Source organism: Archocentrus centrarchus (genome assembly GCF_007364275.1).
Source record: "Archocentrus centrarchus isolate MPI-CPG fArcCen1 chromosome 18 unlocalized genomic scaffold, fArcCen1 scaffold_23_ctg1, whole genome shotgun sequence".
NCBI classification, from domain to species: Eukaryota; Metazoa; Chordata; class Actinopteri; order Cichliformes; family Cichlidae; genus Archocentrus; species Archocentrus centrarchus.
Window position 1 is genome coordinate 4,681,934 of NW_022060145.1, and position 26,065 is coordinate 4,707,998.

The 26,065-nt window shown below is 40.6% G+C and overlaps 3 protein-coding genes across 7 annotated transcripts; 1 reads left to right on the forward strand and 2 right to left on the reverse strand.

The window, feature by feature from the left end:
• Nucleotides 1–554: 554 nt before the first annotated feature.
• majin (membrane anchored junction protein) lies at nucleotides 555–13,836 on the reverse strand. Of its 5 annotated transcripts, none has more exons than XM_030722647.1 (10): nucleotides 13,615–13,836; nucleotides 12,618–12,728; nucleotides 10,807–10,855; nucleotides 10,640–10,715; nucleotides 10,282–10,380; nucleotides 9,521–9,537; nucleotides 9,143–9,282; nucleotides 2,448–2,514; nucleotides 1,214–1,287; nucleotides 555–672 (listed from the first exon to the last, which is right to left on the reverse strand). In XM_030722647.1, the coding sequence occupies exons 2-10, from the start codon at nucleotides 12,710–12,712 to the stop codon at nucleotides 627–629; spliced, it is 663 nt and encodes a 220-aa protein (XP_030578507.1). In that variant the 5' UTR covers nucleotides 12,713–12,728; nucleotides 13,615–13,836; the 3' UTR covers nucleotides 555–626. The 5 variants fall into 5 exon arrangements, with proteins under 5 accessions (XP_030578507.1, XP_030578508.1, XP_030578509.1 ...); XM_030722648.1 differs by lacking the exon at nucleotides 13,615–13,836 and adding an exon at nucleotides 12,894–13,118 and having other exon boundaries at nucleotides 10,807–10,852; XM_030722649.1 differs by lacking the exon at nucleotides 13,615–13,836 and adding an exon at nucleotides 12,894–13,118 and having other exon boundaries at nucleotides 9,143–9,279.
• On the forward strand, nucleotides 13,165–15,578 carry LOC115775133 (glyoxal reductase). The gene is made up of 6 exons (XM_030722643.1): nucleotides 13,165–13,343; nucleotides 13,638–13,942; nucleotides 14,150–14,295; nucleotides 14,511–14,650; nucleotides 14,736–14,894; nucleotides 15,000–15,578. Exons 2-6 carry the CDS (start codon nucleotides 13,698–13,700, stop codon nucleotides 15,177–15,179), a joined length of 870 nt encoding a protein of 289 aa, XP_030578503.1. The 5' UTR covers nucleotides 13,165–13,343; nucleotides 13,638–13,697; the 3' UTR covers nucleotides 15,180–15,578.
• A 10-nt stretch (nucleotides 15,579–15,588) lies between these two features.
• badb (BCL2 associated agonist of cell death b) lies at nucleotides 15,589–21,652 on the reverse strand. The gene is made up of 4 exons (XM_030722650.1): nucleotides 21,500–21,652; nucleotides 20,709–20,846; nucleotides 18,386–18,606; nucleotides 15,589–18,274 (listed from the first exon to the last, which is right to left on the reverse strand). Exons 2-4 carry the CDS (start codon nucleotides 20,836–20,838, stop codon nucleotides 18,137–18,139), a joined length of 489 nt encoding a protein of 162 aa, XP_030578510.1. The 5' UTR covers nucleotides 20,839–20,846; nucleotides 21,500–21,652; the 3' UTR covers nucleotides 15,589–18,136.
• Nucleotides 21,653–26,065: the final 4,413 nt, after the last annotated feature.

A 26,065-nucleotide genomic window follows, 5' to 3' on the forward strand; every position in this document is an offset into this window, starting at 1 on the left:
TTTATAGTGTTGCTTCGGGGCTCTGAGGTTTGGCAAACACTTCATAATTCAATCATCTTTCATCACTCTTAGTGACTCAGTATGAGGACACAGAGATTCAAGCATTATAACAAAAAGTCTGATTTAAAATTACTTTAATATGCTAAAATGCTTGAGAGCATTACATTCATAACACTGACTTGGATTAACAAAAAAGTTTAAATACTGTCAGCCTTTGGAAATAATGTAAAGCTCAACAAATATACAAGGAATGTAATTCCTGTAGTAACCACTAATCATAGTCATGAGACCAAAGAATGTACACAATTTATTTATATTTAAGAATCTGAACTAAAGTCGGTTTGTAAATAATACTGTATCTATTGATGAAACCAAAGAATGTTGGAAATGAAAAGAGGAACAATGCACTGTATAATTTGTAATGAAACTGTCTGTCAATAAATTTCTATTCTGCAACTTTAAAGTGATTTCTGTGGATTTTTGATTTTCCTCTTAATGTGCACACAAAAAAGCCCTAATCGTAACTCCTCAATAACCTAAATTAAATGATAAACCTTACTGTGTATGTAACATACTACTAAACAAGTCATTTGGGAATATTACTTAGCAGCTTGTTTTTCTGAGAACTAATTCTCTGGATCTTTGAAGAACCGTGAGAAAGGGAAGATATGGCTGCAAAGAGACAAACAAAGACTTTTAGAGTCTGTTGTATTGAACAAAATGCACATTTGCTTACACTAAGGCTGGGTTCTTGGGCTCACTCCACATGGCTGCTACCGTATATCATTACTACCACGAAAAGACATGTTAGATTGTTTGGCATGCTGATGCTAAACATGCTCATGTCAGTCCTTGATATGCCTAAGGACATCTGGTGTCTGTCTCAGCAGGCATTTCACAGGAATACTATCATTTCTGTGCTTATGTGCACCGAAATTACAGTATTCCTGCACAGTGGGACTTCCCAACCCATTGTAATCTTTGACATCTTATTTTATTTGCAGATCGACCATACAAATCAGCTCGTTCCCCCGTGGGTGTAAAAGTCGATCAACATAACGAAAAAAGACAGTGGCATCACCATCTGCATGTCTGACTGTTACCCTGCTGTGTAAGCCTGCTCCGCTTTTGCCTTGGAGCATACAAGCAGAGCAGTGCGGGTGGTGTGGCTATTCTGAACCCATTCAGTGCACACTGCACTTGTCATACTGACCTGGCCAGCTGCTTCAGATACCCTCGTCTCACAGGTGTCTCAGGTGTCCCCTCCTCCTCCTGTATTGTCTCAGGCTGTTTTTATATATATATAAAAAAAACCACACATGAAAACATGGCTAGAAGGTGATGGCTGCTTCCAAGAGGATAACACACCATGTCACAAAGCTCAAATAATTTCAAACTGGTTTCTTGAACATGAGTTCACTGTGTTCAAATGGCCTCCACAGTCACCAGATCTCAATCCAGTAGAGCACCTCTGGGATGTGGTAGAGCAGATTTGCATTGTGGATGCAGAAACTGTGTGATGCTATCATGTCAATATGGACTAAAATCTCTGAGGAATGTTTCCAGCACCTTGTTAAGAACCGAAGCAGTTCTGAAGACAAAAGGTGGTCAAACCTGGTACTAGCAAGGTTTACCTCATAAAGTGACAGGTGAGTGTATGTGGTGGTTAGCTAGCCGGCCACCTACAGTTTTGTGCACCAACAAATATTATCCTTTAAGTAGGTGAAGTCCTGGGTCACTAAACTAAAAGTGAAAAGAAGACCCATCTCTTTAAGATAACCACAAAGTGCAATCATTATTACTTTAAATCACAATTCATTTCATAAAAATGTTCTTAAGCTTGTATGTACACGAACATCATCAAGACCACAATGTTCAAACTTAATTCTTTTCAAAGCTTGTAGACTTGTATCGGCACTTCCTTCTCAGTGTTAAGACATTAATAACTCAATGGGATGACATAAGTTTAAATCATTTTTTCCACTTGAAAAAAAAAGCAGCAGAAGCAAGAAGTGGAAAAATGTCCGAGTGGACAAATGCAGAAACAGAGGATCAGATAAGATGAAAGGGCATGAACGAGAAGGGAGCGGAGAGAAGGGTAATTTTGGATTTTACTGCTAATTAAACCAAAGCACATCACCCCTCTCTCGCATGCACACAATTACAGAGTTACTCGTACACTCTGATGTAATGCTATTATTAACCTTAATGACACTTGTTATCCTACCTGTCTGCGCTAATGTTAGCCTCAGGCTGCAATAAAGACAGACTCTACAAGTGTGTGTGTGTGTCAGAGAGGAAATGAAAGGGTGTTATAAGATTGACATTGGAGTTTGAGGTGTTGGAATCAGTAAATTCTAAACAATGACTCATGCTTTAATTTTACATGGAACAGTGTGAGAATCTATCAGAAGTTGCGAGTAAAATGTTGAACCGGAAAGGATTACCTTGTCAATGTGTCCTGGATCTTCTTCAGTCTTTCTCTGAGAGTGCTGACTGCCCAAGTCCAACTTGCTGTAATTTAGACACAACAATTACTTTGGCTGGAAAACTCTATCATTTCTAATTTTCAAGTATCTGAGAAACTTTATTAAAAATACAAGAGAAGTATGGATGTCAGTCATACTTTTATTTAAAACTGATGGTTGACCTCATAGTGCATTAATGCTCCCGATTTAACAAGTGTCTTGGTGCATTTGTCACAGCAGTTCTCAAATGTTTCAGTGTGTGTTACACTCGAGCGGCTACCACCGATAACGCTGACTGATACCTTTTTCATCGGACGAAAAAAGTTGGCTTTTCTGAATTATTTTAACAAGCAAACATTTGCTCCTCTTTCATACAGTGTTCAGATAAAGGTTATATACTCAAGGATTTTAAATACGATTTAAATCAGGCTACTTTAGAAGCCTCGATTTTTTTCTTTTCTTTTTTAGACACTGCTTGGTGGATTTGCTACTGTCCTTAGGATATTATTGAAGAGTCCAATTCCATTTCAACTTTGATTTTCAGAAACACGGCCTGACATAACCTTTAAGTGCTTTTGCTATTATTCACAATTCATAGTTGAATCTGTGAGTGCAAGCCCCTGACCCAGTCCCTAAGGCAGTGAAACAAGCCCAAACCAAACATTTCAATTGGCCTCACTGCTGGTTTGAAGTTCTTCTGCTGAACAGCTGTCTCACCATGGCAAACATCGTTGAAGCCTGGTCTTTGTCGTTTTGTTCACTTTCAAAATGTAGTTTTGCCTTTCTGAACTTTACCTGGTACACCTCCCATTCAGGTAAATCTGTTTAGTGCCTTTCTGATTGAGAACCCATGTAAGGTAAGAAAAACATTTGCCGCAACAGTTACCCGTGGATCCTAGAATACATTTTTGAGATTCTTGTGGCCTTTTTTTTTTAAACATCAGATGGTCTGCGCTTAGCCTAGATATCCAGCCCTGAAAAAACAGGCAGTGATTTGAAATTTACACCTGTTGATTTTCTTTAATTTCATTCAATTTATTTATTCATAGAGTGCCAAATCATAACAACAGTCACCCCAAGGAGCTTGATATTGTAAGGTTAAAAAACCTACAATAATACAGAGAAAACAATCAGACAACACCGTAAGAGCAAGCACTTGGTGACAGTGGGAAGGAAAAACTCGCTTTTAACAGGAAGAAACCTTTAGCAGAATAAGGCTCAGGGAGGGGCAGCCATCTGCCCAGTTGGGGTTTAGGGAAGTGAGACAGGATAAAAGACACACTGTAGAAAAGAGGCAGAGATTAATAATAACTAATGATTAAATCCAGAGTTGTGGATAAACAGAGTGAATAGAGGTGAATGAAGAAACAGTGAATCATGGGAAGTCCCCAGGAGCCTAGGCCTAGTAACTAAGGGAGGCTTCAGGGTCAGCTGATCTGGGCGTAAGTATAAGCTTGACAAAAAAGGAAAGTTTTAAAAGTAGACAAGGCGTCTGTCTCCTGAATCCAAACTGGATGCTGGTTAAACAGAAGAGAGGCTTGAAAGCTCTCACTGCAGCATTTTGGATCGCTTTTCAGGGGGCTTTTAGGACAGCCTGATAGTAATGAATTACAAAAGTCCAATCTTGAAGTAATAAATGCATGACTTACTTTTTCAGCATCACTCTCAGACAAGATATTTATAGTTTTAGAGGTATTGTGCAAATGCAAGAAAGCAGTCCTACATATTTATTTAATATGTGCACTGAAGGACGTATCCCGGTTAAAAGTGACTCCAAGATTCCTAAGTGTTACTGGAGGATGTATGCTATGCCATGTAATAACACTGCCTAAGTGAAGCATGTATAGTGTAAATAAAATTGGTCCTAGCACAGAACCCTGTGGAACTCCATAATTAACCTTAGCATGTGAATAAGACTCTCCATTTACATGAATGGCATGCTCTAATCTCTGCAATAAAAAAACAGTACTGAATGCTGCACTGAGGTCTAGCCAGATAAGCACAGAGATTAATCCACTGTCAGAGGCCATAAGGTCATTTGTAACCTTCACCAATGCTGTTGCTGTACTGTGATGAATTCTGAAACCTGACTGAAACTCTTCAAATAAACCGTTCTCTGCAGATGATCAGTTAGCTGTTTTACAACTACTCTTTCAAGAAGTTTTTAGAGAAAAGGAAGACCGAGAATGGCCAATAATTAGCTAAGACAGCTGGGTCAAGTGATGGCCTTTTAAGTCACGGTTTAATTACTGCCACCTTAAAGGCCTGTGATATGTACCCCATTAATAGAGATAGACTGATCATATTTAAGATCCAAGCATTAATCAATGGTAGGACTTCTTTGAGCAGTCTTATTGGAATGGGGTCTAATAGACACGTTGATGGCTTGGAAGAAGTAACTATTGAAGTTGACTCAGAAATATCACACTTATAGAAAGAGTTTAATATTGAAAGTAACTGTACATACTGATACATCTGTGGGATGGCTGTGAATAATTTTTCTCTAATGGTTAAAATTTTATTTGTGAAGAAATTTATGAAGTCATTACTAGTTAATGTTAAAGGAATACTCGGCTCAACAGAGCTCTGACTCTTTGTCAGCCTGGCTACAGTGCTGAAAACAAACCTGGGGGTGTTCTCATATTCTTCAATCACTGATAAATAGTAAGATGTCCTAGCTTTAGCAAAGCAATTGCAATAGCAAAGGGAACTGCAGAGTTTGGGAAGATATTGATGATTACTGTGATGCTTAATTATTTTATATATCAATATTAACAATATACACATATCCAGGATAAGAATACTGTAGTGGTACTGCACTTTAATGCTGGTTATCAACATCCAGAAAAAGTAGAAGAAAACAAAACAACTAGCTAGCTAGCTGCTATCACAGTGAAAACATGGTCAGACAACACTGACTCAGCACTGATGGCAGATGTTGGGCCTTTTATTGAGTCATCTGATTTATTTTCACTTTCCATTAACTAAAACTGGGGTTTTTGTACAGTTCTGCTTACAAACTCTTTCTGATACTGTGATATTGTGACAATCTGACAGCAAAACCTACATATCAGCCCTTTTGTCATTCCTTAAGACGGTTCTGATCACTGCCACCATCTAGCACCCTGATTCAATTTCTATGGATTTTTTTGTGTTAGTAAGTAAAATTGATTCATATAGCACCTTTAAAGATACATATCAAAAAGAGTTTCACAAAAAGAAAAAAAAAGATCAAAAGGTTACCCAAAAACAAGTTTGAAAAGATGTTTTTAGCTGCTTTTGAAAAGAAACCACCAAGTCCACAGATCTCAGGCTCAGTGGGAGAGTCTGGGGGCTACTGTGGCAAAAGATCTGTCTCCTTTAGTTCTCAGTCTTATGTGCTGCACAGCCAACAGGCCCTGATCACAAGACCTCAGGGACCTGCTGGGGATGCATGAATGTAAAAGTTCACTGCCACCTGCAGAGCTCTAAAAGTCAAAACCAGAATGTTAAAGTGGACTCTGAAGTTGATTGAGAGACACTGCAACTGAATTAGCAAGGGTGTGACATGAGAGTACTTAGATGATTTAATTATCACAGTGTGATAAATATAGGGGAGTACTTTGTCATGTGAGTAAATGACAGCAAAATACTGTCTGTGTGCGAAATTTGCACATCAGCTTGATCAATAACTACTTCCTCATATGGGATTAACTGTTTGCTTATCAAAATAGTGTATGGCAAAAAAGCCAACACTTCCCATGGAATTCGTTGTACATTTTTGGGTCTAGCATCATCTGTCAGCCAGATTGTATCAGGTCAGTGAGAGAGAACAAGGAAACTCTACAAGTACCTCTAAAGGCACACTATTCAATTTTCTTGTGACTAAAAGCCAATCAGAAGCTTTCTTCAGTGTCCAGAACTCATAAAAACAGCAGTGCTTAAATGATTTGGACACAAAAAAGAACTAGCAACTTCTGAAACTCACTTTTGTGTCTCACTTTTAAAGGGGGATACATCTTTGAATCCGGTCAAAGAAAGCCTACTCCCCCCTTTGTCCTTCAGATGGATGTTAATAGTTGCATCATTGTTTAAAGATGGCATGCAAGAGGACAGGGAAGAGAGGCAACAAGGTGGCATATAATAGAGAAATTAGAAGAACCCTGTGGATGCTAAACCTCTATACAGCCACCAGCATTTGCCCATACATCAACTCCCACTCTGCTTGATTTGGACACAAAAAAGAACTAGCAACTTCTGAAACCAGATACAGAGAGCCCTGAAAAATCCTGAAAAATTACCCTTAATTTAGAGACAAGGCTCAGTAGGGAGAAGAGTGGACCAATGGTGGCTTTTCTTGAAAAAACAATCGATAGCCTAACTATAACTTATCCAGCTTCAGAGGAAAACAGAGTAGAAACAAGGAGCCCACTTTAGTCCTGGCCACCTATGAATCAAGTGAAGACATTGTCCATCAATAAAATACACCAGAAATATCTATAACAATGCATTACCTGTTTATTTTACAGATAACATCAAATGCACCACAGTGATGAATACCAGACCAGAATACTGGAAGAGAAGAATTAGAAAAGCTGTGATTTTATTGTCAGTTTTATGTTTGTACTTGTTCTAAGAAACTCATTCATTTCTGTTCCCATTTTTTTAAGGTTTAACACAAAAACCCCCCATCTGTCACTCCTAGGAGTCTCACACACACACACACACACACACACAACTGCCTTTACTGATGATGCCTCTGTAAGTGTGGTGCAGTAATTGTGTTTGTGCACTGTGTGTTACACTTGGTGTCACTTTGCACCATTATTAACGCAATGGTGAGTGTAATTCAATGAGAAAACCTCAATGAAACTTTATTTCCTGCGCGGTGGTTCTGACGCTTGAGGCCGTGCTGTTTGCAGGATGTTTACACAGTTTGTGCATCTGAGTGTGTCTGCTCCCCGAGTTTAAAAAGGAGACAATTCTGTTTACATAAGTTAATACAAACTAGATGGAGGGCAGTACCGCGTCGGTGTGTGTGCGTGCACATGTGAAATAATTTTCGCCCTGCTGATCTGACTGTCAGGGTGATTGAGGTGGCGCCTCTTGCCTGTTTCATAACCGCAAAAACCACTGAAGCGTGTGTGTGTGTGTGTGTGTGTGTGTGTGAGAGAGAGAGAGAGAAACAAAGTGGTCGTCAAACTGAATTAGTGATTTTATGAACGAGGACGCTGATTTTCATCTCTACACTGTGTGTGTATAATGCTTGTGTGAACAAGTGTCCTCTTATTGTTTGTATCATCTTATTACAGCAACATATATTCACTCTGAAGGAGAATACAGAAATATGCAATGGCCTATGCCATGCCTATTTTCCTCAATCACCTAATGTCACCTGAAATACAATAAACATAGAGGAATATTAAGGCCCCCATTGGGGGTCTTGCCCTTTGGGGGATGATGTGCATGTGTGTAGTCCTCCAGATAGCCATGATCCTATATAATAATACTAATTTTAATATAGCACCTTTAAAAAAAAGTGTTTACTAACTATTTTGACAGAAGAGGAAAAGCAGAGTAAAAACAAAATGAGATCAAATTAAAGTTAAGAGAAATAAAACAAAAAGAAAATAGGCCAAAATGTGCAAAAGGAAAATGGTCAATTATTAAATACTAATAAAAGGATAAAAGCGATAAGCAAGACACAGGAAGACTGACATATATCAAACAATTTAAAAAAGTGATAAAAAGGATGATTAAAGATGACATTGCATAAAATGCAAATCCTTTTTTTGGAGAAATGATTTAGAGGAAGTCACTGATTCTGCAAGCTTTATCTACTCAGATATTTCAAAGCTGAGAGGCACGGAGGTCAAAATAATTCAATTTCATTTAATTTGATTCACTTTTATTTATATAGCGTTAAATCACAACAGCAGTCACCTCAAGGTGGGTTATAATGTGTGGCAAAGACTCTAAGATAATGCAGAGAAACCCCAACGATCAGACGACCCCCTATGAGCAAGCACTTGGAGACAGTGGGAAGGAAAAACTCCCTTTTAACAGGAAGAAGCCTCTAGCTGAACCAGGCTCAGGGAGGGTCAGTCATCAGTCGTGACCTCTCGGGGGTGAGGGAGACAGGACAAAAAAGACGTGCAGATGTTGACCTTCAGATTGAAATGTTGACTTCAGAATGGTGAGAAAGGCCCACCTAAGGATCTAAGGCTGTGACTGGTTCATATGAGGCCAAATTCAGGTCCTGACATGCTTTAGAAGTTATTAGTAAGATCTTAAAATCAATTGTACTTGTAATCAATCAATGTACTGTACAGGGAGCAAATGGTTTAATCCATGAAGCCAAGATTGGGACAGTGTGATCCTATCTGCTAAACGCAGCGAGAAGCTGCTGCAGTTTGAACAGGCTGGAGGCGAGAAAGTGACTTTTCAGTAAAAGCAGGAAATAGGAGTTAAAGAAAATAAAGCCATCAATTCCTTCTCCCATGCTGAAGTTTAATAGCACTGGTATAATTCTGGAGATGGATCAAAAGTTTGTCATCCCTGAGCACAACGTGACCAACCATAAAACTAGTCACAAGAGGTGTAAGTTGGCTTTGAGGGCTTTTTACATTTGCAAAGATAATCTTAAATGTGACAAAAAGAGCAATTGCAGCTCAGAGCTGAGAGAGAACGCTCACCCAGTCACTGCCACCCTGTTTTCAGCCTCCATGCCCTTGATTAAGTCCTTTAGTATGGCCTCCTCTAGTGGTGAATCTCTCTTACAGCGCTTTGACTGAGGCTCAGAAGTGGAGGGGATGTGCTGCGTTTCCTCATTCTCCTAGAAAAACACACACTGCAGTGATTTCCTCAGCTTGACTTTATAGTTGTATTTTAGGACTGTATTTTATCATACTGTAAGGAAAACATAAGATACAGCCTGTAATTTTTTTGATCTGGTCACTGCTTTTGTGTGCACATGTTCACAAATTACAGCAGAAAATGTAGTTGCTCACCACAAAAACTATTTTTTTTTTTTGTTGACATGTTTTATGTAAGTAACATAAAAACCAACTCACCTCCGCTGACTGAGGCCCTGAAACAAGATAAATAAACCAATATGAGATATCATCAAGCCTGAACACTATCCTTCTACTCAGGTTCACCACATCTGTTCTTTATCACAGTTCTGACATCTCAGATTGTTCCTCCTCAATTTCTTCCCTTTTTTCATCGTGTCTTAGAGGTGAGTGGAGACGAAGGCCACGAGGAAAGACATTTTTTTTGTTTTGGAGCCATCGTTTTAAAGTGACATCAGTTAATATGAGGTATGGAACAACTGCATTATCACAGTTTAACGTCATATCGTATTTAAGGGCACTGCCAGGTGACCACAAGACTGTTTATAATAACTTACTCACTTACAGTCGATTAACAAAGAAGCATAATGGGACAAGCTGTCTGTCAGGTCACTTTTGTGTCTCACTTTTAAAGAGGGATACATCTTTGAATCCGGTCTCACAGTTCCTCTAGAAAGCCTACTCCCCCCTTTGTCCTTCAGATGGATTTTAGTAGTTGCATAATCCTTCAAAGATGGCATGCAGGAGGACAGAGGAGAGAGGCAACAAGGTGGCATATAACAGAGAAATTAGAAGAACCCTGTGGATGCTAAACCTCTATACAGCCACCAGCATTTGCCCATACATCAACTCCCACTCTGCTTTTGATGACGCACCATGAAAGATAAGTAAGGGCCAAGAATGAACTCCCTCCTCCCAGATTTTGTGCTTGGAAAAAAATTATATAAATGAACATGTGCAGTATGTGTAACTCCCCTCACCGTTCTGCGTGTTTTTCTCCAGGTAGAGGATAAGAGTGAAAGGGTAGACTCTCAGATTTGTCTTGTCGTGTTTGCACACACACTTCTGCCGCTTCTTATCTGACAAGCTACAGTTAACAAAATACACCAGTGCAGTGAGATAATGCAGGCAGGTGCTACCATTCACTAAAGAGCATTGTGAAGATCTCAGCATCGACTTTTGTGATCAATATTACATACCTATGGATCACAGTAACAAGGGAAATGGACTGTATCATATCAGTTTAATGGCGTGGGTGGAGGAATAATGGGTTCAACTGACTGATGAGAAGCACTTAAAGACAGAGATGATGGATGAACAAACTGAAGTGAAGGATACAAGGGAAGACGGTGTAGTGGGGTGAGGAGAAGGGCTGGAGATTGTCCAGGTTGCCGAGAACAGTTCTGATGATTTCCTAAAAACAGAGAAGAGGCCGAAACATAAAAAGAGGATTACACGTGAGTGCCAGCAGAGTGTGTGAGAAGGCAAGAAGGATTCATTATTACCTCAAATTCCTGACTGAAGCGGTCTTCTCCCATAACATCCTCTTGGCTGCTGAAATAAATCACACCCACTTCATGCTCATATCACATTTCTCTCTTAAAGAGGCCATGATATAGGGCAGCAGTTTGAGTTAACTTATTACAAAAGCTCTGAGACTGAGTACAATACAGTGTCACTGAAGGCAAGCATTTTTAAATGACAAGATCAGCCAGCTCATACTCCACTGTGCTTCCTGTTTAATCTGTTGCAACCTGAAGAGTTTTTGCTGGCCCTGCAAGCTGCTTTGCAACCCACCTCTGTCTCACTGCCTCACTGAAACCAGTGAGGAGGGCCCTGCTGCTTCTCTCCCTGACTTTTGGGTGGCAATGCGCCAGAGCCGAACCATAACTGAATATAATTTACTGCACTGAGAATTTTTTGACTAACTTCCTGACAGAAACAGTAAGGGTGGAACGCTGCTGAGCTTTGAGTATCAAAAAGGTATATGTTGTATTTTAAATAAAAAGCGCCTTTTTCAGGTTTATAAAATGGCTTTAAGGCATTCCAGGATTAGCCAGACTTTAACTGTGAGGCATTATCCCAGAATAAAGGCAGACAGATCCTGTGGGGCCTGCTTCTCTTCTTTTGCCGATGAAAATAACTGACAGGAAACACACAAGGTGATAGAGTATATAATAGAAGCCATTATATACAGTGGCATTTAAAGAATGAAGCTAAAAAGTCTGAAAAGCATCAAAGCTGGAAGCCCAGTTGTCTCCCAAACTGACTTTGGGATTAAAAACGTTTTACAATGCCTTGAAGAATTTAGACTATTAGGGAAAAAAGGGATATCACAACACAGAGGGAAGAAAACGGGTGAATGCAACCTAAACCTGTACTTTTCTGTAGCCTGTGTACTGATTTCAAGCTGTGCCGCAGGTTTGCTCTGCTTTGAAGAAATGCACTTGGAAGTGGAACTGTCTCAGGCTTAGACACAGTTAAATTATTCCATTTCTGGACTGGAAATGCCAGTGACGCTCACTCTGGTTTGGAGAAAGATTATCAGAAAATGAGCAAACAAAAAGGTAGCAAGTAATTTGGCTTTTACTGTTACCATATTATTTTAATCACCTTCTGCTTTATTGACTCTGTAATGTGGTGATTTGTCATTGGTTTGTTCTGAACCAACAGTGTAGTGAGGCACAATGCATACACGATATTGCCAAAAGTATTCGCTTGTCTTCCTTCACACACATATGAACTTGAGTGACATCTCATTCTTAATCCATAGGGTTTAATATGATGTCGGCCCACCCTTTGCAGCTATAACAGCTTCAACTCTTCTAGGAAGGCTTTCCACAAGGATTAGGAGTGTTTATGGGAATTTCTGACCAGAAGTGTATTTGTGAGGGCAGACATTGATGTTGGATGAGAAGGCCTGCCTCACAGTCTCCTCTCTAATTCATCCCAGAGGTGTTTTATCAAGTTGAGGTCAGGACTTTGTGCAGGTTCTTCCACACCAAACTTGCTCATCCATGTCTTTGTGGCCCTTGCTTTGTGCACTGGTGTGCAGTCATGTTGGAACAGGAAGAGGCCATTCTAAACTGTTCCTACAAAGTTGAGAGTATGAAATTGTCCAAAATGTCCTGGTATGCTTAAGGATTAAGAATTCCAGTCACTGCTTGGTTTTATACACCTGTGGAAGCTCTACAACAAGGAAGTGATTGCAACACCTGAATTCAATGATTTGAATGGGTGAGTGAATACTTTTGGCAGTATATTGTTGTATAAACTGGAAGCTGAGTGTGAAACCTTGTGGATAACACTGTCTTGCCTGCAGCTGGTGCCTCCTCTGATCCTGAACTTGTAGATGAATCTCCCAGCTTTAAAGAATCGAGTTTCTGGGAAGGAGAAGGCCTGCACTGGCATAGCTGACCTAAATGAACTTGGGGAATAAAATGAGGAAATCAGCCAATTCGTGAACTCATTGTTATAGCCAAGGTTCAACGGGGCGAAAATAAAGTAGTACGTACAAACACCAGTGAGAAAATGTTTAGATAGTTATACAGGACAAATTTCAACTTCTCTCTGGTATTCGTCTTTAAATTACCGTATTGTCTAATGCTTAAAATGTCGACTTCGAAATCGCTACGTCGTTCGTCAGGCTAACTTCGGCCCCGTATAGACCGTAAACAGTTAAAACTGTGTCCGTCAATCAAACGCCCGATTCGTCTCAGGATTCGCTGAAGAGGATGTAGTCCCGCCTTCCGGTCGCTCGGGCTGCTCCGATTCGCTAGATCTCACACATCATCTTCCAATCCACAAAGTCAGAGCAGGTGTCACTATGGCGACGGGGAAAACCGCCCTAACTGTCACATGACTATCAGCTGACCACACGTAGCAGCTAGTAGTGTGAAAACTCTGCTCTGCTAGAAGTTACCTTTTCTTTTTTTTTTTTTTTTTTTTTACTCGTTATTAATTTCTTTGACTTGTGAATAGCCGAGTGGACATTAGCAGTGTATGCATCGCTTTTCCAAAACAATTCACTTGAGGTGAAAAGGTGGGATGGAAATATTTTATTTATGTAAAAGCATTCATTTAAATAGGTTAATACCGTCAGATCGTTACTTATTACTGCGCCACGTTTCTTTCAACAGCATAATTTTAAGTGCGTTTGAAGCGTCCTCATCCTGTGCCTAAAACGAGAAGCGTGTGATAAAATCAGTGTCAATACTCAGCCAAATGACGTGCTTTTCAAGATATTTTGATAGTGACGCATTGCATTAGACACAAAATGGGACAAGGGTTAATGGAAGAGCAGCTGAACTCACTCCTTTCTCTCCGTTTTTGACAGAGCTGGGCAAACCAGTTTCTCCTAATAGGGTACAAGGTAAAGTAGTTCCTTCCAGTCCAGATGTCGTCCTCCACCACCCCCTCTGTTGTCCTCAACACTGGGGTTCATATGCCCCTCCTGGGGTTGGGGACTTACAAGTTGCAGGGCTCTGAAGAAGTGTATCGGGCTGTGGATGCTGCCTTGGCTGCAGGTTACCGGGCCTTCGATAGTGCAGCTGTGTACCGGAATGAAGCTGACTTGGGCCGAGCCCTGAGGGAGCTCCTGCCCAAGCACGGCTTGAGCAGAGAGGGTGTATTCATAACCAGGTGACGTTCAGGCTTCCAAAGCACAAGGAGGAAAACTATTTTGTTTCAGCACCTGTGTGAACATGCATGTCAAGTTGAATTCTCCAAACATTCAGTTGAATGACAAAACACATTTTTTTAGGGGGGGGGGGGGGGGGGGGGGGGGGGGGGACTATAGCTTCTTTAGGTGGTGCACTGTTGATTCAGATCCCTCTTTCTGTTTCACAGTAAGTTGGGCCCTAAGGATCAGGGTGAGCGGGCTATGGAGGGTGCCCTTCACAGCTTGTCTCAGCTGGACTTGGGTTACATTGACCTCTATCTGATCCACTGGCCTGGCACACAGGGTCTGGCAGTGGCTGACCAGCATAATCAAGGTAGAGTTCACATTATGTCAGTATTTAAAAAAAAAAATCACTGTAAATAAGTTGAAGTAACTCTTTGCTTGTGTCAGGTGTTTCGAGCGGTATGTACTTTATTGCTTCACTAATTAAGAAATAAAATTCAAGCTGTCTTCTCTCATGCCCCCACTGTAATAAAGTAGGACTTACGTAACATCGATGATGAGGTCCTAATTAATATTTGATCCCAGGAAACCGAGCTCAGAGTTGGGCTATGCTGGAGGAGCTGCATGGCCAGGGGAAGCTGAAGGCCATAGGAGTGTCCAACTACACAGCAGCACACATGAGAGAACTAATGCAGAGCTGCAAAATCCCCCCTGCAGTTCTGCAGGTATAATGCAGGAGATTGAGTGGAGGACAGTCTTAGGACAGCGTCGCAGCTGTTAGAAGTCTCACGTTTATCGTGTGCTTTTCAGGTAGAGTTTCACCCACAACTGTGCCAAGCAGAGCTGAAGAGTGTTTGTGAGGAGTACGGAGTGTGTTTCCAAGCGTACTCCTCTTTAGGGAGAGGAGAGCTGGTTACTGACCCCGTGGTCCTGGAGGTGGCAAAGAAGTGCCAACGCACACCTGCACAAGTAAGCCCACTCACACTGCTATTTTGGGTGTACCTTATGCATTGTTTTTTATGGCAAACACTTTGAAGACATTAAGGTTTTTTTTTTTGTCCCCCCCTCCCTCAGGTCCTACTGCGCTGGGCGGTGCAGCAGGGCGTCCCTGTGCTCCCCAAGTCCTCAAATGCGGACAGAATCCAAGAAAATGGCAGACTTTTTGATTTTACACTGAGCGACACTGACATGGACAGACTGTCAGCTTTGGACTGTGGGCGGAGGTACTGCTGGGATCCATCGGGGGTGGTCTGAAACCATCTTTTGTTCTCCATGATGCCTACTGGTCTTCAGTTTCAACAGTGGTGGGAAACCACTGCATAGTTTAGTTAAGCTTTTACAAGCATTGGTCCCACACTTGGTTAATGTATCGAGGATCCAGACAAAAGTACAGCACACTGTGAGATGAACTGAGTGTTTATGTAACATTTTGAACCCTGCCCATCATGTGACCTTAAGCCACGATACACTGACAGCCTTTCCTTTTGTCGCCTGATAATAAAAGCTGTTTACATATCTGTCATTTTAAGAGTTGTTCCGCATTCTTCATAATCTCTGGCCTTTCCTTAATTATCTGTGAACGATCAGAAATCTGCAGTGAACAGACTCTTAATGGTGTTCAAAGCCTGTGTCGTGGAGAATTTCAGAGAACAAAGAGAATACCTTTAAAAGCACTCTTAAAATTATTTATTCAGGACAGCATATACCAGAGTTTTCACAGTTGTAGAGAAAATACATTTACAAAAGTCATTAAAACTGAAAAAGAACCTAAAATAATAATAAAAAAAAAAGAATATATTTTTTTTTTCTCCACACACCTCTCCAGATTCAAGTAATACTACAGATGGTTGCAAAAATCCAGGTTCCCAGGCAGGTTTTTCCTTTGGGGTGTGTTCACTGCCACGGATGTTTAAAACTACAACCAGCTGCCAAAACTCCACATCAGCCATTTTATTGTGTGCGTGTGTGTGTGTTGAAACTCATGACAGTAAATGCACTTCCACATTGTTGTGCTTTTTTTTTTTCTCTCTGAGTGTCATTTGTGAAAGCAAGTAGCGAAGTTTAAGGCGGTATTTGGGTAAACAGACAAGGCTGGCTATGCGGCGTCACGGGTCACAGCGCGTTCAAGGCAGTTCTTTGCAACATTAAATCATTTTAAAGTCCATCTGATCTTCATTTTCAGCAGGGTAAAGCTTCACAATCTGGCCCAGACTTCTCAACAGTGCATGTTGAGAAGATGACCATCTGCTATCTGACAAAACGGGTTTGACATGTTAGAATGTAAAATGCTGTTCCTTACTTAATCACTCATCGCTCTAAAAATCTGATATCAGAAAACCCTCCTAAATTTCACCTCCCCTTTTTTTAAGGACCCCCCCCCCCCAAAAAAAAGGTAAGTAGTTTAAATTTGACAAATGATCAGTCAGGGCACACGTTGCCAAACACACGGTAGAACAGGATGAGTCTCAGAAAAAGTGGCACCGTTTAGATTGTCTGGAAACACACACATATATATATATAGATATATATATCTCCTTGTAACCTTATTAATAAAGTTTTTTACTTTGAAGACGATACAAATGCAGCTCCTTAGCCTGCACACCCGACAACTTCACAACGCTACAAGCCGAGGAAGGAAGAATAGGACGAGTAGAACAAACCCATTACCATTTTCAACAATCACATAACTGATAAACAAGCCACGAGAAGCCTACTCATGTTTACCGAGCTGCACAGAAATGCTGATCTTTGCTTTTAAGCAGAATTTCCATAACGTATGTATTATACATCTCATGTGCCTAAAAAAACGCCCGAAAAGCTAGCATCAGATCAGCACTTCTAAAGCTAAGGCATGGGAGAGTATGTGCCCATTTTAGTCACATCCCCTTACAGGAGGAAGTGAACAACTCATATTTAAACTGATTATTCAACAAAATAATAAAGAAAAACTCATCAGGACTGAGTCTGCAAAACTCTGCAAGCAAAAAGCAAGTGGAAATCCTTTACTTTAGTCTTCAGTGTGACTGGACTCTGTGTTCGTCCTCTCCATGCACCGAGAGCTCAGTGCGTAACATTTATCACAACAGCCGTGGATTGTACACTGCCTATTGCTAAGTTAGCCAAGCTGATTAAGCAGCACGCCAACCTTGTTCATAAAATCTGGCTGAACCACCCTGCTTATAGCCCCCCTCCCCACTCGCCATCTGAAAATGTTAACAAAATATTTACACATAAAAATTGCAGGGTTTTTTATTTTTCCTGCACGTCCAAAGGCTTTAAAAAGATATTCATATTGGACTGTGCCTTTATGTTTAATGTCCTCAGCTATTATCCCTGAAGTTTTACTTCTGCATCATCAAAGATTGTCCTTGTAAAAAGATTGTTCTCTCTTTTTGAAAAATTTCTGGTATAAAGCAGTTGATAGTTGAGTACAGTTGTTTAAGACGAAGCCTAAACTGAATGCTTTAAAAAAAAAAAAAAAAAAAAAAAAATCATTTTTTTCTTTTAAATGTACTCTCTCCTGTTGCCTGCAGATTATTTTGGCACAGAACCAGAGTAATCTTTCTGTGATTGTGCAAGTCAAACATTAACATCCTCTGGAAATTTCCTCAGGAAAATAAGGAAAGCAGGAAGGAAATTCTAACAGCATTCAACACAGCCTCCAGTAGTCAGGTGTCACCTATCTCTTCACCCAAAGCACATTGCATAGTGTTGATGTGAGAGACAACTGTATTGCAAAGATCTTTAAACTGAGCGCCTCTGCAATCTACTACTAAACAAGGCTTTCTTTGTGTGTTTAAGAGATTCTCTCTCCTCTTTTGGCCCATCTTTTCATCCGTTTTGCTGGATTCAGACAGCCAGCAGTCCATCCTTATAACTTACTTTGAATTGCACAGTGGACTTCCCAACAATATTGTTTACATCACACGCAACACGAGTACAAAAGATCTATTTCAAGGTAGTTACCAATGACATAAATGGCTCGACTATGACGGGACTCACCGAAAGTGTATTTTTTGCTATTTACTGTACGTCCCACTTAGCCATGCCTTGGTGGCTTTTTTTTTTTGTTTGTTTTTTTTGGATCGAGACAAATTTTCTTCAGTCTTGTTTTGATCTTAAACGTTCTTTCTGCTTTACCACTTCAGCCTTCTCAATCAACTCCTCCATTGCCCAGACCTTGTATTGTTCCATTTATCCTCTCTCAGTGTTTACTCAGTGCGTTGTGTGTGGTTTTCATGATGGCTGTTCTCTCCATCACTCTCCTGGTGACTAAAGAGATAGCTCCACCAGGTTTTAGAGTGGTGCATCTTTCTGGTGGTCCCAGCATTCTTGACCTTCTTCATCTCCTGCACAAAACAAGAGGCACACCGTCAATTTAGCAAACTATTACCACCATCTAATGATACAAAACATGTTTTAAAAAAATCATTTAAACCTTGATCCAACCCCATTCTTACCCCTTTATCTAGTAGGCTGTCAAACTCATCACTCATCCTTCGAAGCTGCTGGCCGTACTTCTTGGCAGCCCACAGAGCAGGGGGCGCGGATTTTGACCTTCGCCTGAATGGATCTCCCTCTGTGGGAGTACAGATCTCGTCCTCCCCTCTGACGACGAGCTCCTCATCCCTGGAGACTGAGGAAGTGTGGGACTCTGAGTTCATCCTGATCCTCCTGGCAGCTAGTTGGGAAAGGGAAAGGTGAGAGGGGTTAAGAGTGTTTTATTGGAGCAGGATTTGTAGGGCACAAAGAAAGGGGCAATAAAAAAACTAAGTAGGAACAGAGGAATTTAAATCACTAGTCATCTCTGCTAGATTCAAAATTTCTGTACAATGAGGTCTATACAGATGAAGCCAAGAAATGGCAAAATATAGGGGACACAGTAGAACTCAAAATCTGGAGCAGGTTGTGGTCATGTGTGCTCTAATATTGCCACCAGAGCTTCTGCTCAGTGACTACACAATATTCAACAAGGTGCAACATCCAGGGATGAAAAAAATAAAGCCACTGCAAAAGTGCCAACAGCCGCACTTGTAAAACTGCTGTAAATTTTACTGGAGATATAAAAATTTTTACAACCTTATGCAAAAAAATTTAACTTACCCATTTAAAATGTACTAACATTTAACAGCCTGGCAGTGATGTCTGACAGGTGGGCGCCATTAGTTGTACTAAAAGACACGACCGAGTCACCTGTCAGTGAGTGTCTTTTAAGCCTGCTTATTGCTAGCCAGAGGACACACCTTGCTTCGGGAGATAATTCCCCCAGCTCTTATCCCATCATCCAAATGGTCTTGTGTTGTTTTGGAAACTGGGTGTGATGTGAACATATCTGAATGCATGAACCTGGGGAGTCCTAATCCTCATGCTGGCACACTAGCTTGGTTAGCAAAGTGATGCCAAGTTACAGGCTCAAAAACAAAATCTATCACCCAAAGATTGCGCACAATTTCAAGACTTGATCCAATTTAAGTGGGTAAGCTGTACCACACAGTAGAGGTGGGAATCACCAGACGCTGCACGATACGATATAATCACAATACTTCGCTCACGATATATTATTAGAATTTTAAAAATTTTGCTGAATATTGCAATAACGTACTGTGATTTATCACCTTTTTAAAACTGCAAATTAAGTCTTTAAGGTTAAACTTTATCTTACTGGATAAAACAGATACTGACGAAGTGTTCTCCCTTCAGTTATTTTTTTACTGCAAAATGAGCTCATCAAGCATATCAACACTGTTATTAAAAACCTGCTATAAATGGTGCCATAAGATGGAGCCAGTCTGCTATCAGTCTGTGATTGAATGGGGTCAACTTGGCAATTAAATGCAATCTGTTTCTGATAACACATCAATAAACTGTGATAAATCATTGAAAGTCACATATCTGTTTCTGTCTGCATAGACAGAAATTCACATTTAACTATTATATTTGCAATCAGCAACCTTCCTGTTGTACAGGGACATAAGAATACAGCCAGTTGGGTCGAGTCCCCTTGAGTTGTGCTCATTGACAGACTCATTCAGGCTGATTGCCAACATGTTGGCAATCTGTCTGCATTTATAGCAATTATTTGCAAACTTCGACAATCTCTCAGAGTGACTGCAGTCAGTCCAAGTCAGACTGCAACTGTTTGCAGAAAGGTTGCCTCCTATCAGGCGACCTGTGCAATAATAATAATAAATAAAAATTTTTTAAAAAGTCATGAGTATGCAACACCCTCAATTTCTGGGCAACCATTTAGTCACCGCAAGTTTTTGTCAGTCACAGAATGTGAAAAAATTCAATACAACACCGGGCAGCCACTGATTTTTTTTTTGGTAGATCCAAGAAGGTTGCAGTCCTATTTTTACTCGTGTGACTGAGCCATGAGTTCGCTCTGAATTAGGAGGTCACTTTGTCAAGTTCAGCGTGTCCATTGATGGATGGTTTTACAGTTGTGCCGATTTAATGTAAGTTTGCTTGGCTAACATTATCTCAGGACGGTGGTGCATGAGATGGGCCCTCTTGTTTGTAGTATTCCCAGAATATTTTTATTGATAGTACGTTACTTTTTTGGACCAGGTTGAAAAGTTTATTTATTCACATGATTTTTTTTTTACCCTGGAGGATGCTGCCTGATCCCACTATGATCATATGTGGCTAAAATAAAAGAAGTAGAAGGCTTTGAAAACCAGTGACTGCCATCACCACCACCATTGTCATGCCCAGTCTTGTGGTGTTAAACTGACCTGTCAGATATTAGAATTGCACAGACAATCTTTTTTGTTTTCCTACCTGTTATTTTGAGCTCAGGAAGGGTAAGGTTATGGCGCTTGCTTTGTTGATCTTGTCCTGCTGATTGCTGGTTTTCTCCTTCCCCTACCTCCTCTGAATCGCTGTCTGAAATTGTGAATTTTGCAGCCATCCTGACATCTGGAGAGAAAAGGTTGTGGAAATATGAGAGACAAGAAAGGCTTAAAAACAAAACAAAACCAAATGACAGTGTCCTTAAGCGGATGCAAATAACGGATCAGTGCTATGACCACAGTAGGTTAATACTGGTGTTGCCCTGCCTTTGACCTTTCATGGAGAAACAGAAGGAAAAAGACAAGGCACGATGATGATAGCTTTTTAAAAAATAAATAAATAAATTGCATCCTACTACCATGCAAAAAGATGCAATATAGCAACTGTGCAGATATTTTACTGTTATACAACACATTGCCTAATTATTCAAGACTCATAAAATGGCATCATTCATTGCAGCCACCTAACACACCCAGCAGGCTCTCCCTCTCGCTTTAATGTCCCTGATATTGCCGAGTCCAAAGGTATTTACTTTAACTACCCGCAGGACAGTAGATTTATTTTGACAACAGAGACCCGTATTTGCTGTAATGAAGGACTCGATCCAGCACCGTTACTAAATTAACCAGCACACCTTCTTCGGTAAGCGCACTCTCCTGTTTGTTTTGTTGTTGTTGACTCAAGAGGACAAAAGAAAGTTCCTTCAGGGCGGAAGCTGCTCCGGCCAAGCTTAGCTAACAGCGTCTGGAAGGAAATTATTACAAAAACCGCCTCCTTACCCGAATATTTATCGTGTGACCCTCCAAAGTGCGAGCGTGACTTTAGTTTGCTTCACACGGCCGCCGCTGTTGTTGTGGGTCTTGTCTTTTTTACTCTACAACACTCAGTTTAGCTCGCGCTCACCCAATCGCCGCGCGTCACTGCACCGCTGCGGCGCGCTGACGTCACTGTTGCGAGCTAGGACTGGGCTGGGGCTTTGTTTGTCTCACCGGCTTACCGTAATGTGTAGCGTAGATGCTCAGTACCAATCAACATGAACAGGCGCCACATTTTTCTTTTTTTTTTTTTTTTTTAAACTGCTGGATTTCTCATGAAATGTGATAATACTCCTTTATACTTAAAAGTCCCACTAACCAAATAAAAAATATTTAAGCAGAATGTGCTTAAATTGGATGTTACTGATATTGCCTATTCATTCTTTTGAGGACATTTCTGAAATACTAATTCCAATGAAACCCTCAGTGAGCTCAGCTGATATTTTCCAACATCTTTGCTTCTTAAAGATTTTAATTCTGCTGGTCTCTTTGATAAATTGCACCTTGTGGTCAGCCTGCATTCCCAGCTACTTTAAATCAAGCGTTGTTCAACCCCTGTTGAAAAAGAAAAACAAACCTGGACCCTGTCTACAAGCTATAGGCCTATTTCAGATCTTTCCTTTATGGAAAAGGCTGTTGGGACACAACTCAGGAAGGTTTTGGAGAAGACTAATATTCTTGTTAACTTTCAGTGTGGCCTCAGAAAATAACATTCCACTGAAATAACTCCCTTGAAGTCTCAAATGACCTTTTGATGGCTGCAAACTGTTCAGTTCTTCTTTTACTGTACCTCAGCACAGCCTTTGATACCAATGACCATCAGATTTGAATCCACATGGTACAGATGTTCCTACGTTGGACTGATTTACTTCACGTCTTGCTGAGACGTGAAGTAAACCATGAGGTTTTTGGCTTCACTGGGCAGTTTTTTTGTCTGTAGTTGTCATTTTATTGTGTGGTGTTCAGCAAGGTTCTGATTATTTTTTATTTTAATTGTATATTCTCCCATTAGCTCACATTATAAGCACCTTTAAAAGATTTTTTCATCATTTTTATGCCAATGACATTAAACCATACCTCTCTTTTAAACCACACACATTGGATAAGTTGTCCTTTTTAAATGACTGTTAAAGATTGGATGGCAAATAACTTTTTGCAGCTCAGCTCATACAAGACAGAAGGTTTAATTATTGCTCATGGGAGGATTACTGCCCAAATCACACAAAAATTAGGGTGTTTTTCTTCCACCACAAGTGCTAACATGCCAAACATGGGGATAATTTTTTTATTTATCAATCTGTGATGTTTGACTCAACTCAGAACTTTAGTCTCAAAGAAAAAAGACACGACCAAATGCTTCCATCTCCTCACCTTTGGATTATTCTAATGCGCTCTTTTCTTGTCTGAATAAAGCATTTATTAATAACCTCCAATCGTTCCAAAATGCTACTGCAAGTTTTTTTTTATTTTCTTTTTTAAACTCAGTCTCATGAATTTTCACACATTACCCCACTTTTAAAGTTTTTGCACTGGCTACCTGTCAAGTTTAGGTTTCATTTTAAAATCAGGAATCAGGAGATTGACAGACAGATTGGTGCTGCAGTGATGCGGACCAGTCTATCGTGATGAAGCGAGAGCTGAGCAATAAAAGTGAAGCTGTCGATTTACTGGTTGATCTATGTCCCTACCCTCACCTATGGTCACAAGCTTTGGGTAGTGACCAAAAGAACGAGATCACAGATACAAGCAGTAGAAATGAGCCTTCTCTGAAGGGTGACTGGCCTCTCCCGTAGAGATAGGGTGAAGAATCCAGTCATCCAGTCTACTCTTCTACATCAAAACGAACCAGTCGAGGTGGTTCGGGCATCTGACTAGGATGCCTCATGGGTGAAGTGTTCTGGTCATGTCCTACTAGGAGGAGGCCCCAGGGCAGACCCAGGGCACGCTGGAGAGATTATATCTCTCAGCTGGCCTGGGAATGCCTTGGTGTTCCCCAGATCAGCTGCAGGAGGTGGCTAGGCTGCTGCCCCCGACCCTGGATAAACGGAAGAAAATGGATGAATGGATGGCACTTGTATGTTTTTTTTTTGTTTGTTTCTTTTTTGCTCTATGGTGTTGTTGGTTTTTATTGATACTACTGTAAAGGACTTTGTAACTGTTCTTGTTTTAAAAAGTGCTATACAAATAAACTTTATTTACGTACTTACTAATAATGTGTCTGGAGCATTTTAAAGATATAGGTGATTGTTTTTTTTTTTTTTTTATCTGCTTTACATGGTGCATTGTGGTTTAAGAATGCACATTATTATGTATTAAATGAGAATTTGCTTTAAATTTAAATTTTTAGTGACTGCTAAATATAGCTGTAAATTAATGCAGTACAAAATTTGCCTCATAAGCAGAGGGTAGAAGTAAAGCCATACACAAAGTAATTTAAATTATAGTGAAACATACAATTTTCTTTTCTTTTCTTTTCTTCTCTCTGAAACACGAGGATGTGGAGGGAGAACTGAAAGCAGTTTGTTGGCGTTCCCTGTATGAGCAGCAGGTGGAGAGGTAGGACTACAAACTGAGCTGCGAAACCAGTGGCGCTCCGTTCGTCTTTGGTCACACTGCTTCATCTCCTGCACAGGTTGCCTGTTTTCTTGAAAAAAAAAGAAATAAGCCAGGATGGAAAAAAAAAAAACTGTTTCCTACTTCCGGGATATTTCCTGCTCCAGTAATAATGCTTCCATCAGCACACTGGTAATGTTAAAACATGGTCTCCGTTTGTTACAATCGAGCAAACTTGTGTAGGAGGTTTGTATGACACTGTACTGTACGTCCTCTACTGATTGCACTTTGTCAGCATCAACACAGAAAAGTCAACCGAGTAATTATCAACCATTTGCCTTTTAAAAAATTTTTTATTTAGTGCTACCTCTGTTCCTCCACTACATCATTCTTCTCTTCCCATCTCTCTTTAGATGAGCCTATTTTTGCAGAGTCAGTAACTGACGCTTGAACAGGAGGAACAAACGGTTTCTGTGGATGCTGTGATGCGATTCAAAGGGATGTGATGCAGCTTTCTCTGATTCAGTGTATCCAAATAGAACTAATGTGAGTTTCTAAGCTTAGACAAATATCCAAAGTCTGCACAGTCAGCCTTTCACACACACACACTGGTGTATGCATGGATCGACTCTAGAAAAAAAAAATACTGTTCTTTTTCACTTCTTTTCACTCCTAGATTTGGAGGGATTTTACAGAAATAATATATGGGACTGTGGGTTGGATTTAGAGTACCATACAATTAATATCTGTTTTAATCTGTATGTGGCTTCTGTGTGTTTGTGTGTGCACTTGCCTTAAAACTGCTATCCATGAGAGTATGAGTGAGACAGCTCTTGTGTACTTTGTATGATCACGCATGGACACTTGGAAAGTGTGTGTGTTTTTGTACGAGTCTGCTGGATTTGAGTTTTAGCCAAAAGAGCTATACAATTAGCGTCCATTTATATCTCCCCGTACCAACCTCGCCCTGCCTCCCTGCCTCCCTGCCCCTCATCTGCCGGTTATTTTGAGAAATGGAGGCGTATGCACTCCCACACTGTCTCCAAACCACCACTCACTGTTTCAGTACACCCATCTGTGTGTGTGTGTGTGTGTGTCTCTCTGTGTGGTTGTGGTTGTGTGTCTAAGCAGCTCCCAAAATGTTCCTTTCAATTTAATGCCCCAACAGTGCCTGTCTACCGGCACATCACAGCTGCACCCTGTCCTTTCAAATATTTTCCCTTCTTTGCAGACCCAGGCTCAGTCAGTTAACTCTGTGTTGGAGCTGAAGAAGGAGTTTTCAAATACCTGAAGTGGGAAAAAGAAGAAAAGAGAGGTGGCATGAAAAAAAAGGACAATTTGGTTACCCAATTCTGAAAAAAAGATTAGGAGCACATCTGAAATGCAGCGTGTACTTGCCTCTGTGAAAGGGAGAGAAACAGGCAAAGAAAGTGAAAAAGCAACAGATAAACAGATGAAAAGTAAAAGCAGACCAAGAGAGTTGAGAAGCATCTGAGAGTGCAGAGGAAGAAGCGAGGCAACAGAAGAGCTGAAAGAGTGGCATAATCTGACAAAATAAAAAAAGAGTTGGAGAGACAGAAATTCAAGGGATGGCACATGTGAAACACGGGAGGACAGGAACACGGAGAGAGCGAACTTAACCTACATCAGAGTGAATCCACTCCTGGAGCCTGCTCGTTCAACTCGAGCCCTTTCATCACTCCTCTCTCAGTGCATGCTTATTATATATGGACCGCTCCCTTGCTGTATTACTAAGTCACTCTGTGATCACAAGGCTGGCATTTAGCAGCATTCTAATTTGATCCACCCCACCCTTGTTTAGCTTGCTGGGCTCATGAAGCAGCTCTCCTTAAAGTCTGGGAATATAAATAGGTCTGAAGTGCACAAAAGTACCAAAAAAAATATGGATTGGACACTTCATATCTTTCTCTTCTGATAACAGACAAAAGCAATAGGCTGACAGAGTAAAGTAGTGTG